We start from the raw sequence: 14,523 nt of genomic DNA on the forward strand, positions 1-14,523 counted from the left end.
GGCATGATCTGGGCCCTTGAATTCGTGTGGAACAACATCTGAATAGCACAACATACCTAAGTATTGTTGCTGATCAAGTTCATCCTATCATGTTGATGGCATATCCCAATGGAGGTGCCTTCTTCCAACAAGACAATGCACCATGCCATGGTGCTCATATTGTGCAGGAGTGGTTTCAAGAACATGAGGGAGACTTTACCTTGCTTAGGTGGCCCCCACAATCACCAGATCTCAATCCAATTGAGCATTTGTGGGGCGAAGTTAAAAGAGCCATTAGGCAGCTGGTTCCACAACCATCAAATCTCACAGAACTGGACAGTGCTATTCATCAGGCATGGTGTCAGATTCCTCGCATCACCTTTCAACATCTTGTGGAGTCAATGCCAAGAAGAATCGCCGCAGTATTGAAGGCAAAAGGTGGCCCAACGAAGTACTGATGGGGTGGTCATAATAATCTGGCCTGTGTGTGTGTATATATATATGTATATATAAATATATGTATATATATGTGTATATATATGTGTATATATATGTGTGTGTGTGTGTATATCCCATGTTCAAAGGCTGTTAAATCGCATTGTTTACCCATATCTTCAGAAAAAAAAATCACTTCTGTAGTGGTAAACAACCTGCTTCCCTATTTATAATGGTCTGGCCCTCTAGCAATTTCAGTGCAAAATAATAGCTAATTTGCCTACAAACATCAGGTGGTCATAATAATCTGGCCACTCAGTGTATATACAGATGTTTGAATTCACTAGCTATAGGAAAGTGCAAATCAAAGCCACCATGAGATACCACCTCACACCTGTTAGAATGGTTATTATCAACAAGACAAGCAATAACAAATGTTGGAGAGGCTGTAGAAAAAAGGGAGCTCTCATTCACTACTGGTGGGAGTGTATACTGGTACAGCCTCTATGGAAAACAGTATAAAGGTTCCTTAAAAAATTAATAAAGCTAGCATATGACCCAACAGTCCCTCTTATGGGTATCTACATTTATTTGTAAAGATATATGTATCTCTATGTTCACAGCAGCCAAGACATGGAAACAAGTGTCCTTTGATGGATGATTAGATAAAAAAGATGTAGTACATTTATACAGTGGAAGACTACTCAACCGTAAAAAGCCTTTGCAACAATATAAAAGGGTCTTAAGAGTATGATGCTAAAGTGAAATAAGTCAGATGGAAAGGAACAAGAACCACATGACTTCACTCATATGTGGGTCAGAAAAGAGAAAGGAACAAGTAAAACAAATTCATAGACACAGACAACAGTATGGCAGTTACGAGAGGGGAAAGGGGGTCAAATGTGTGGGATTGGAAGGAGACGACTTTTGCTAGTGTACACACAATGCAATATATAGATGATGTAATATAAAATTGTACACTTGAAACTTGTATAATCTTGTTAACCAATGTTACCCCAATAAATTTAAAATTTTTTAAAAATCATTTCTCAGATAATGCTTGTAAGTGTATCCATCTTTTAAATCTAGCAATCTTACATATAAAAATCTGATCAAAAAGGTCAATGAATTAAGTTGGTGCTCATGTTTAAGTGCAAAGTATGAACATTCTATACCTCATTCTAACTTGTGCTCTGTAGTACCCCTCTAACTTGGCTTGTGAATGTTTTTTTCTGATGGAGCCTCCCCCCCCCACCTTTTTTATTTTTTACCACCAAAAGGAAAGAGTCCAATCTTACCATAATTAAGAGCTTCTGGTGCTGTCCATTTAATGGGAATCTGCTTTAAGCCAGAAGATGAATACACTCCCCCATCCTCTTGGCGAGACATTCCAAAGTCACTGATTTTCAGAACATTATTTTCACCTACCAGGCAGTTTCTTGCAGCAAGATCCCTAGGTTACAAACACAGAAAACACCCTTATTAAAACAAATTGAAAGACACTTTCACATTTATGACTTCTGCACTTTGCATTTTTTACATTTGCAATGTATTTATAATGAGGCTAAGGATGCTGTGATTTACCAGTCTCTCCCAGCTTTTCTGTCACCGGTGAAAATCCTCCATGCCAACATTTGCATATGGAACAGTCCACATGCTAATTTTCTAAGCACCACATCCATTTCATTTTAAATAGGAAAACTGATTCTAGGGTTAAGAGAAAATCACAAAGGAGAGGCCAACCAAACTCGACATTATTTCTCCTTTGATTGCTTTCCTAGAGCAGCACTATCCAACAGAACTTTCTGTGAGGGTGGCAAGTTCTCCATCTGTGCTGTGCTATTTAGTAGGTAGCCATTATCCACATGTGGCTAATGTGATTGAGAAACTGAATGTTTTGTTTACTTTTAGTGTATTAAATTTTAAGTAGCTGAGTGCTCCTAGTAGTTACTGAGTAGTAATCTGCAGAGTAATCTAGAGTTTCCCAATACTTTTTCTGTTGCATCTGGGTCAGACACAACTACAAGATGATTTGGCCCTCTCTCTCCCACTTCATCTTGTCCCACTCTTTCCATAATTTGCTGTATTCTAGACATACTGAGCTTGTTGCCCCCTAAACATCACAAGCTTATTTCCACTGGCGGGCCCTTCCCTTTGCCTGGAGTGCAATCTTAGACGTTTGCATAGCTGGCTCCCTTTCATTCTTAGCTCAAATGCCCTCTCCTCAGAGACATCTGTCTTGACCATGCTTGTCAGTTAGGGAAGACAATAGTGAACAAAACAGACCCAATCCTTACTCTAATTTTAGTGGGGAAAACATTCAATAATCAAATTCAAATATACACAGACTGCTACTATGTGCAGAAGCGACTGGCGGAACCCAAGAGCTCAGTTAGGAGACAGTCTTAGCCTACACTAAGATGAAAGTGGTGGAGTTGGTCAGAAGCTGTCAGGTTCAGGATATATTTTGAAAGTACAACCAATAGGATTTTCTGGTAGATTAGATATGGAGTAGGAGAGAAAAAGGGTCATGATGACCCTAAGATATTTTGGCCAAAACAACGGGAAGAATGGAGCTGGCATTTATGCCAATTGGGAAGACTACGGGAGGACCTAGTGTAGCAGACATAGCCAGTTGCCTCCTAATGTCCATTTACTACTCTTCAGTAAAATAATCTGGATTATTTTACTATCCATATTTCCCAACCTCTCCTATAGCTCCTACAACTAGATGTGGCCATAATCCAAGTTCTGGCCAATGAGATATAAGCAAAAGAGTTGTCTAGAATTTCTAGGAAGTTTCTTTAAAAGAAAGAGGAAATACTTTTACATTTATCCCTCATGCTAACACAAAGAGGAAGCACACCAAAGTTGGAAAAACACCAAGAGACGTGGAGCCAGGTTCCCTGATGAGTATGACTGCCATACATATTCTAGATTGTCTACCTCTGTATCTCTGGAGGTTTTTTGTTTTGCTAGTGCATGAAAGAAATTTCTATGTCATTCAAGCAATTTTTGTTTCTTAGCTTTTTTTTTTGCTTTGCTTTTTTTCTTTTTGGGGGTATCTATGTTACCATATGCAGTAAAAACAAATCCAATATTGGGGAGGGTGGTTTTGGACTTGTTGAGTTTGTGATGTCTATTAGATATCCAAGTGGAGATGTGAAGTAGGTAGTTGGGTATTATTAGTCTGGAGTTCAAAAGAGAGGTCTAAGAGTTGTTAGCTTTTATATGGTATTTGATGCTATGGATTGGAGAATGCTTTCACCTAGAGCAGTGGTTTTCAACGTGTGGATCGCGACCCCTTTGGGGGTCGAACGATGCTTTCACAGGGGTTGCCTAAGACCATCAGAAAACACATACATAATTACATATTGTTTTTGTGATTAATCACTGTGCTTTAATTATGTTCAATTTGTAACAATGAAATTGGGGGTCGCCACAACATGAGGAACTGTATTAAAGGGTCGCGGCATTAGGAAGGTTGAGAACTACTGACCTAGAGAGTGAGCATAGAGAATAAAAAGGTGTTTAAGGACTAAGCCCTAGAATACTCCATCATTTAGAGAAGGATTGAAGAAAGGAGACTAAGAAGGAGCAGCAAGTGAGGCAGAAGGGAAATCAAGAGAGAGGTTGGTGTCCTAGAAGCCAAGTGAGGAAAGCTTTACAAGAAGGAACAGCAATCAACTCTATCAACTACTACTGAGAAGAAAAATTAGGGCTATGAATTGGCCACTGGATTTGGCAACATGGATTTTTAATGAGACACTGACAATAGCAATTTCAGTCGAGTGGTGAACGCAAAAGCATGATTGGAGTGTGTTCAAAGAGAATGAGAAAATACTGAGTTTAGATACTCTTAAATACATTTGCTATAAAAGAGAATAGAGAAGTAACTAAAAGGGGGTTTCAGGTCAAAGGAGTTTTCCCCCCTAATAGGGGGCTATTACATGCATATATAGATGGTAATAGTATTGTACAGAGGTAAAACTAATGCAGAAGGAAAAGGTGACAATTGTAGGTATAAAGCCCTTGAGAAAGTAAAAGGTGATGGGGATAGGATCCAATGGTGCTCTTCAGAGCTGTCTTCTCAGTGCTCAGAATAGTACTTGACACATTGTAGGTGCTTAATAAATATTTTCTGAATGAGTATATACACACCATCTTATCCTAGGAGTGATCCCTGCTGAAGACAGATTGTCTATTCTATGCTTTGTCCTTTTTAATACTTTTTTCCCAACTGAGGAACAATCAACAACTAGTTTCTCTTTCAACTGAGATGATTTTACTTATTTATCTTTGGAGTGCATCTCTATCAACAGGACTAAAAACATCCAAAAAATTAAAGTCTAATTTATATAACTGGTCTTGTAACATCAGCAGTACCTTGAGCAATTAACTGAATATAACTAGGTTGATTGTCTGCTGAAGCAAAAATATCAACAATATCCAGAGGAATATAACAGGAACTTAGAGCCTAAACAATATAATATTCATAACATCAAAGGCACAATTCAAAATTGCTAAACACACAAAGAACAAGAAAAATGTGATAAATTCTTAAGAGAAAAACAATCAACAAATGCCAACATTATGATATCAGATATGAAGTAGCTATTAATGCTTCCTGAAATAAAGGAAAACACACTTAAAGTAAGTGGAAATAACAACAATAGTATCCAAACATTTTAAAAAGAGGAGGGTAATTGCCTAACTCATTTTATGAGGCCAGTAGAACTGTAATACAAAACCTGACAGAGAAATTATCAAAGAAATTACAGAAAAATACCTTCATGAAGACAAATATTTTTTAACAAAATATTAACAAATAAAATACAATGATGTAAAAAAGATAGCACATCATGACCTAGTATGGTTTAGCTTAATAATGCAGGTTGGTTTAACATTTGAAAACTAATCAATGTAATTCACATTCACCAGATAAACAGAATATAGGGAGGAAAGCCCTATGATCATTACAATTGATAGAGAAGAGGCATTTGACAACATTCAATATCTTTTAATGAAAAATGCTGAGCAAACTAGAAATATTAAGGAACTTCATCAACCTGACAAAGGGCATCTATAAAAAAATTCAACCATTGCCGTAGGTGGGTGGCTCAGGTGGTTGGAGTGTCACTCTACACACCAATAGATTTAAGGTGCAGCTTTGATTCCAGGTCAGGGCACATATCTAGGTTGCAGGTTCTATCCCTGGCTGGGGTGCATACGGGAGGCAACCGTTCAATGTTTCTCTCTTTCTCCCTCCTTTCCTCTCTCTCTAAAATCAATAAGCATAGCCTCAAGTGAGAATAAAAAAATATTCAACCATTAACATCATACTTAATGGTGAAAGACAAAATTGTTTTCTCATGAGATCAAAGCAAGGCTGCCTGCTTTCACCACTTCTATGCAAAAGGACCTCTGTTCTGATAGTCCTGGCTTTGAAATCCTATCCTATATAATAAAAGCATAATATGCAAATCAACCGAACGGTGGAACAACCAGTAGCGCACTGACCACCATGGGGTAGACACTCAACACAGGAGCTGCCCCCTGGTGGTCAGTGTGCTCCCACAGGGGGAGTGCCGCTCAGCCAGAAGCTGGGCCACGGCTTGTGAGCCCAGCGGCGGTGGCGGGAGCCTCTCCCGCCTCCGCTAAAGGTGGGTGGTAAGGAGTGAGGGGTCCTGGACTGCAAGAGCCCCAGACTCCGAGAGGGATGTCTGACTGCCGTCTTGGATTGGGCCTAAACTGGCAGGCGGACATCCCCCAAGGGTTCCCAGACTGCGAGAGGGTGCAGGCCGGACTGAGGGACTCCGCCCCACCTCCAGTGACAAATATTTGTGCACCGGGCCTCTAGTAAGACATAAAAGAAAAAGAAAAAAAACTCAGTAAAGCCAATAAAAAAATGGCTAAAAATAAGTACAGTAAAAGACAACTAAGTTCTTTACACTTACAGCTATAAAAGTTGTTGGAGAAAATAAAAATAAAAGATATTCCATGCTCATGGAGTGGAAGACTCAATGTTAAGATGCCATTATACCCCTTCTTCCCAAATTAATCTGTAGATTTAATGCACTCCCATTCATTATTCTAGCAGGTGTTTTTGTAAAATTGATTCTAAAATGGGTATGAAAAAGTTAAGATTCTAGAATAATCAGGATAATTTTAAGAAGTACAAAGTTGAAGGACCTAACCTGATTTTAAATTGTACTATCAAGTTATCGTGATCAGTAGAGGTCAGTAAAGATAAAAAGATATAACACTATAGAACAGAATAAAGGTCCAGAAATGGATCTACAAACATACGGTCAACTGATTTCTGACAGAGGTGCAAGGTGCACACTGCGTACCTCTTAGTCATGGTCACTGAGCCACTGACTCCTTCTTGGGGCCAAATGCAAGCCCTCTTGGTGAGAAGGAGCTTTTATTCACTGCAGCACTGTAGGCATTTACAGGATGTCGCCTTTAGCACTTTCCTCAGGACAGCACCTACGCTTTACAAATAAATGCACTTCTGTTGTCATGACTATCTCCACTGCGCCACCAGAGCAGAGGTCTGTCCTCTGTAATGAGGATTACGGTTCTGCGAGTGACTGATCTAAAACCAATTCAGAGAACCCTCCAATTCAATGTAAATAACATTTCAATAACAACTGCAGAAAACTACTTGCTTTGGGTTGCATTAAGTTCAAAGGAATGGAAATGGTAGCTTTTTTGGCATAGTCTACGAATTAAAGTAAAACCTAGGCCTTCAGGCAATAAGTCTACACTGTAGACTCACTGCTTGCCTAATATTCCAGTAAGCATGAAAGGAGAGAGGAACAACAGATTTGACCTCTGGGCTGAGAAGCTGGCAATCTAATTTGGGAGGTAAGGCAGACATAACACCTTTCCCCCTTGTTTCTCTCCATTTCTTCCTTTATTAAGCTCACCACTGCCCATCCCTGAGTCAGATTCTCAAGGAGACACACCGGTGCTCCCGCCTCTTCACACATGAAACTGCTCCAAAACAAGCCAGTATGAGCCAGTGCATTACAAACTGTGGATCCTGCAGGAATTCAGAGATGAGAAATGTCATAATAGGCCAGCGTGTCGTTCACAGGAGGCATCAGATGCAGCTCTATCTCACCACATGCAGAGGAACAGAACAGCAAACGCTGCCGACTGCCAAGAGGAGATGGAGATGCCCTACTTAGATCTGCTGAATGATCTTATTTGAAGATTCAAAGTCAAACTTCTGAGTGTGTAGCAGGAGTGTCTTGCAAGCCATATATAATATGAGACAGGCTAATTAAGGATAAAATGAGAACAGAGAGCAGCTGCAGGAAACCCAATGCCAGCAGGCAATGGAGATGAGCGAATTTTCTGTGCTCTCTGAAAAGCACAACAGTGGGCATCTCCCTCCGTGGCGATGTTGCTTCTCAGAACAAACACGATGGTAAACCAGGAGGCAAACGCCAGCGTCCCTCTGCCAGACTGCTTTACCCCAATCATCATTTACTACTTGCAGCTATGATGCCACAAGTCAGGATGTATCCCTTATATAGGAAAGGAATTAGAGAAATTGTTGCTTTTGGGGGGTGGGATGAAGGTACAAAAATATTCCTACTGGGTCGGGATAATACTGAGCCACAAAGAGCTATGAACATTAAGGAGGAGAAAACCTCTTTAAGGCCCTGAGGTATCCTCATTCTGATTAAGACATGGCATACAGCCAACAATCCAGAGGGTGGGGAATAAATGAAGCCAACTTCATTTGTCTTACTAAGTTCTGATAAAAAGCGCAGACATCATATCTTATTGCTATACAACAGTGATGGCGAACCTTTTGAGCTCGGCGTGTCAGCATTTTGAAAAACCCTAACTTAACTCTGGTGCCGTGTCGCATATAGAAATTTTTTGATATTTGCAACCATAGTAAAACAAAGACTTATATTTTTGATATTTATTTTATATATTTAAATGCCATTTAACAAAGAAAAATCAACCAAAAAAAAAAAATGAGTTCGCGTGTCACCTCTGACACGTGTGTCATAGGTTCGCCATCACTGCTATACAACAATATGTATATTGTGAGAGTTGCAAGCATATTTTGAGGGCACCAACATTTAAGTATTACATCATATACTAGCTCTTGGACCTTTAAAAGTTCACTTCCTCTTAACCTCAGTTTTCTCATCTCCAAAGTGGGGATAATAGTATCTATCAAATAAGGTTGTTGTGAGAATTAAATAAAATATGTAAACTCCTTAGCACAGTAATTGGAAAACAGTGGGTGCTCAATAAATGTTAGCCACACACCAACATAAACTGCATTTATCACAACAAAACTTATATTTTAGCCACAGAAACCATATATTAGAGAATCACTCTCTTTTCTCCTTCTAATTAGAATGAACTATTTGACAGTTTTTTCTTTATCTACACTAATAAAAGAGAAACATGCAAATTGGTGTCACTCCGCTATGCCCACCACCCAATCAGAGTGACTATACAAATTAACCCAACAAAGATGGCAGTTAATTTGCATACACAGGCATGGAGCGAAGACTAAAGGCTCCGGCTGGAGTGAAGACTGAAGACTGGAGAGGCTTGGCTTTTCCGCTATGGCTGGACCAAAGGCCTGGGTCCCAGGTGCCAGAGGAAAACCGGTGACAGCAGCCAGGGGAAGGAAGGCTTATTGCGCGAATCTTTGTGCAATGGGCTTTTAGTATGAATATAAAAGCCTTTCAATTTAGTTCTAATAACAACTGATGTGGCATTTACTACGTCAGGCACTATTCTAAGCACTTTTCATATATTAAGTCACTTAAATCTAATTTACGATATTTATGATTTTCATGTTTTTATGATGAAACTGAAGGACTTGCCAAAGTTTGCACAGCAGCCTTTGTGGGGGAAAGCAGGACTTGAACCCATCAGCCCAGGCCCATGCCTGCCACGGTAGCACCTGCTATAATGTCTCTCAGCTAGTAATTCTCTTCTAGCATATAATCAAACCACACACCACTTCATCCATGGCCACGGGCTACAAACTTTTGAATTTTAAGCTACAGAAGAGCCCAAATTGGTTACCTTCAAACTTCCTCTCCCCCAAAAGAGGGGAAAAATCCAGAAAGTGTATATAATAAGCATATGAAAAATATGTTTTCTGAAGAAACCCAACGTTACCAACTGCTTTAAAACAATATGCATGAGTTGTGATGGAAGGAGAGTATGACTGCTGGTTTACTGTTGCAAAATTGAGTGCACATTGATAGAAACAGAACCACAGGCCATCTCACAGAGCACACCAGGAAACTGAGGTTGGGCAAAGGGGGGTTTCTTTAGCAACAGAGCAGGCACCTTGGGCATCATTTTATACTGGCCAATGCCACTATTTATTAGACAATTCTGCAATCAGCCAAAAAGATGATCAGCCAGATTTTCCTGCAAATCACATGTTGCTTATTTCCACTTCAGAATCTACCTGATCTTTCCTTTAAATAAAATACATGTAACTATGAAAACCTCCCTACATTTCTCATTTTCAATTACACCCCTGATCTCTCACACAGTTTTCCATTCATCATAGTGTTCTTCATGGCCTCTCTTCCCTCATGATGTCTCCCTTGTTGAATTCTGTGCCCATTATTAATGAGGCACTTATTTCTAAAAGAACGGACCCCAAAGGAAGGCCCAGCTGCAAAACTAAAAATTAGTCCCACTATTAAACTGCTTTTTCTCTTCCTTTGAAACACTTTGATGTCGCAGACTTCTGGGAGGTTGGAAACAAAAGTACTACTTCTGTGGATGCAGTAGTAGGCCAGGTGTGCAGTGAGGGTTAGAGTATAATTTGTGCTTTTTTTGCTCAGGGCTGGTCCAAGGCCCTGTGGGTATATGTGGTAAGAACCAAAGGACTTGCTGTTCCTGAACAGTCTCCCCTGACGCCTGCCAGGACACATAGAATCCTCAGTATTTGCTTCCGTATTTGCTGAGAACCACTGCTAAAATGCAAATATGTTACCCGTGGAGAAGGGGGCACATATTAACACTTATTCACATTTTGGCATAAATGATTTGAACAGATCATCGAGAAGACACCATATAAACAAAGCCTTAAAGCAGTGGTTCTCAACCTTCCTAATGCCGCGACCCTTTAGTACAGTTCCTCATGTTGTGGTGACCCCCAGCCATAAAATTATTTTTATTGCTACTTCATAACTGTAATTTTGCTACTGTTATGAATCATAATGTAAATATCTGATATGCAGGATGTATTTTCATTGTTATAAATTGAACATAATTAAGGCATAGTGATTAATCACAAAAACAATATGTAAATATATATGTATTTTCCGATGGTCTTAGGCGACCCCTGTGAAAGGGTCGTTCGACCCCCAAAGGGGTCGCGACCCACAGGTTGAGAACTGCCTTAAAGGGATGGATGGTGTGACAGAGCAGGTATGTTCTCTAGCGGAGGGAACTGGCTGAGAAGAGCTGCCTGGGTGGGGCATGCAGCAGCTCTAGGAGACAAGCTAGTTTGGGTACTGAGTGGGGGCAACAATGCAGATTTAACTTCTAAAACATTTGTCCAGGGCTAGCTCTGGTGTACCTAGTCTAAGCCAGATTCCCTTCCTCTGGGAAGTAACAGAGAAGCATCACCACATGAAGCCTGGATGCCTCACCCCTGAATCTACTCATCCGGGGCTGCCCCGGGGCTGCATCCCATTATCCCATGAATAATGCCTTCAGCGATTTCCTCTGAGGCCTTTACTTAAATGGACACATACAGAAGTTCAGCACATACAGAAGAACTTCTTTTTGGTTCTTTAATATCCTTTCCTTGGGCGACTTCCCTAGTAGAGGATTCTGGGTGGACATGTACAACTCCAAATTCCACATATTCTTTTATTTAGCTTAGATGTCAAATTCCTAGATGGCTAGCGAAAGAAAGGGAACTCACCTGGATACTGAAAAAATTCAGAACCAAACACATTGTGAAACACTTGCTTCCATCCTAAATTAACCTGAAAAACCCAAGGAGAATTGTCTTTGTATTTAACTACTGTGATTAATCAGGGTGCTGCACAGTTTTATGAAGTGGGTACTCTATTTACACAGTCAGATGTAAATCTCTCTCAGTCACTGTTTTCTGCTATCACCTGTGGGCCACATTCTAAAATGAGATACCAAATCTCTAGAGACTACCTCTTGGTATACATGTTAAATAAATATTGATCTACTGTTAAATCTCTCAATAAATAGAAGAATGAGGCAGAGAGGAGGACAAATTAAAATAACATTGATCGAAAATAAATGTTTAAATCTGTTTAGTTCACAGAAACATACCAAATCCCAACGGGCAGTTCAACAACAAAACTGAGCTTAAGCGTGCACATTGAAGGCCATTGTCGGAGACTGCAACAAAATGCACCACAAGGACTTGCCTCCAAAGTCAGCCTCAGTGCTAATGGCAAGAGCCTCTAATCCTAACAGACTTCTGGAAGGGAGATTTGAAAAACATCCACCCACTACCATTCTGAGAGGACGAGAAGCGAAAACAGAAGCCATTTGCCTGAGTGACAAATGATATAACTTAAGATGTTACACGTAGATGTGATAAGTTACTCTGAACAATAGTGAAAAAACTGACAAAACCCTCTTTACTGAATAGCCATTGTGGTAACAGTCATCATGATAATAGCTACCTTTTACTGAGGGCTTTATGTGTATGTGCCAGGTAGTGTTTTAAATGTTTTTCACGTAACCCATTTTCTGTCAATACTCGGCTTCATGCATAGTAATCGGAACATTAAGTACATTTCTGGTTTTTGCAGAAGTAATAATGCAAACATCTCCACTCTTGGGAGTTTTAGACTAGGGATTAGGAGAACAAAGTTCTCACCAGTGTTTTCCTTAATAAGCTGTGCAAGCGAGTACATCACACATCATTTTCTGGGGCCTTCGAAAGGAGAGCACCAATGCTTGACTTTTCTGAGCACAAGGGCTCCTGTATAATGTCAAGCAGTTTTATGACTCCTTTGTACTGCACCCTGATGGGAGTTGTATGTTTCATAAAGGCCAACAGAGAAAATGCAACATGATGAAAAGCTACTAAGAATAATGTTTTGAGACAAATTTATGTTAATCACAACAGTAAAATGGTACTGAATATCGGTATGTAACAGGACATTATTCTCGAATGATGCCTGATGCAACTTGGAACACTTGCAACAATTTGGAGGAGGCAAGGATCCTTGGTCCACCAGTTGGTAGCAAGTGTATGGCCCTTTCAGCTCTAATATTCTGTTCGTCCTAGGTTAATGGTATTGTCTTCCTGTAATGGGCTGGATGAATCTAGCCACACAGTCATGCTAGATGGTCCTAGTGAAGAGTTTTCCCTGTTTCCAGTGCAACAGTGAGTGTCAGCAGCTAACGAATGGAGTAATAGCTGGGAGGGTAAGTTACAAGAATGCCACTCCATGCGGCAAGGGTCCCACCCACCTCAGGGACAAACTATTGCAGTGCAGCATCCTCTAGCTTCTGCTGAATAATTGTGGGCTGCGACCAAGAAAACACACTTCCAATCCTATCGGAATAAAGGTAATCATTATTAAGTGCCTAGTATGTGTCAGGAACGATGCCAGGAGCTTTACATATTATCCTAATCCCCATTTGAAGTGTCGAGTATCTCTATTATACAGAGAAACTCAGACTAGGAGACTAAACAATTCACTCGAGAACACATAGCTAATAAGTGGCCGAGTACAGAACCTGTCTTGCTCCAAAGTCTTTTCAATATTCTATAATGCTGAGAGTTTTTTTGGTGGTTTTTTTTTGAGATATTATTCATATTTGCAATCCCCGAGTAGACAGATTACTGCCATTTTGTTCCTGAAACTTTATCTCTTTCCCATTTAAGTTTAATGAAACGGAGTCTCTGACTCAGTGCTGAGGTTATGCAATAACCACCGCAATGTAAGAACATATTGAGAAGACTAAAATATGCATTACTTTTTCTATTCTAGTTTCTATTCTATTTTTCCATTCCTGTATAAAGACACATAACAATTCCCCCATAATCATTTGTGATGGTTTATACTTTCATGATGTGATAGACATACTCACACTGGGCCCTAAATTAAGATATAAAAGGCACATAAAGGAGCAGAGCAACTGCGTAGTCTGATGTACAAGGTGCCATAATGAGCCTCAGGATCATTTAAGTTTTTATAGTCTGCAAAATGTTCCGCTACTAATGAACAAACACACTCTAATTATGGTGGAATGCACCTAGATTTAGATACTAAATCTGCAGGTGGTTAACTCTTTGCAGGATTAACTTCTCTGTGCCACGGATGCCACCGACTGTACTTTGTTGAGTCAGTCATGGTCAATATTCCCCAAGCACCCTGCCCCAATTCTCCCAACCCGACATTAGCACTTTTGCCTCTGTTTGGCGGTGCCTAATCGACTCTTAGGCCATCCCTTTAGGCGGGTCAGAAGGCAGCCTCATCTGGCATACTAACACAGAAAGTGTCTCGAGAATAGCACTCTGTACAGAGGGGAAAAATCTAATCATATTTACTGTGGCACCAGTATCCTGTTAATGGAAAACACTTTTCAGTATTTATAAGAATTCAAGAGAAGTCATGGCTTTCTTTCATTTATCTCAACAGTTCTTTCCTTGCCTCCCATTTACGTCCTTCTAAAATGAAATTTTCATTATTCCTATTTCTGTTTCTCATGTGTGTGTTATTTTGTTTATGAACTGATATCTCAGGTGACTTTGTAATAAATTTTCTTTCAGTGCTATGATTGCTTTCACTGTATGAAATCCAAAGAGGAGAGTCTAAGTTATGAATACAGGTCTATTTTATAATTAATTCATTTTTATCTTGAAACAAAGATCTGAAATTCAATTTCCTTTGTCTCTCTATATTTTCTTTCCATAGTCAACAGTCAAGAGAGCTTGCCTTTATCTTTGTTCAATTTTAATGCTGTATTATGTTTGATAATATAGTACAAAAATAAAGTCTTAAGACTCGATTTCATACATGTAACTATTTTTCTCTTTTTGTAATTCTACAAGATAAGAGTTTAAAAAGATATTCACCAAATGAC

The 14,523-nt window shown here is 39.7% G+C and overlaps 1 protein-coding gene across 10 annotated transcripts in view; it reads right to left on the bottom strand.

Moving 5' to 3' along the window:
• The window catches only part of FER (FER tyrosine kinase), a 293,802-nt gene that overhangs the window by 12,565 nt on the left and 266,714 nt on the right, over window positions 1–14,523 (bottom strand). For all 10 annotated transcript variants that reach the window (XM_059693942.1, XM_059693943.1, XM_059693946.1 and 7 more), the window contains one exon: window positions 1,713–1,867. In XM_059693942.1, coding sequence (XP_059549925.1) covers window positions 1,713–1,867 — 155 coding nt within the window. The remainder of the gene's footprint in view (window positions 1–1,712; window positions 1,868–14,523) is intronic.

This window comes from Myotis daubentonii, chromosome 4, assembly GCF_963259705.1.
Source record: "Myotis daubentonii chromosome 4, mMyoDau2.1, whole genome shotgun sequence".
Taxonomy (NCBI): domain Eukaryota; kingdom Metazoa; phylum Chordata; class Mammalia; order Chiroptera; family Vespertilionidae; genus Myotis; species Myotis daubentonii.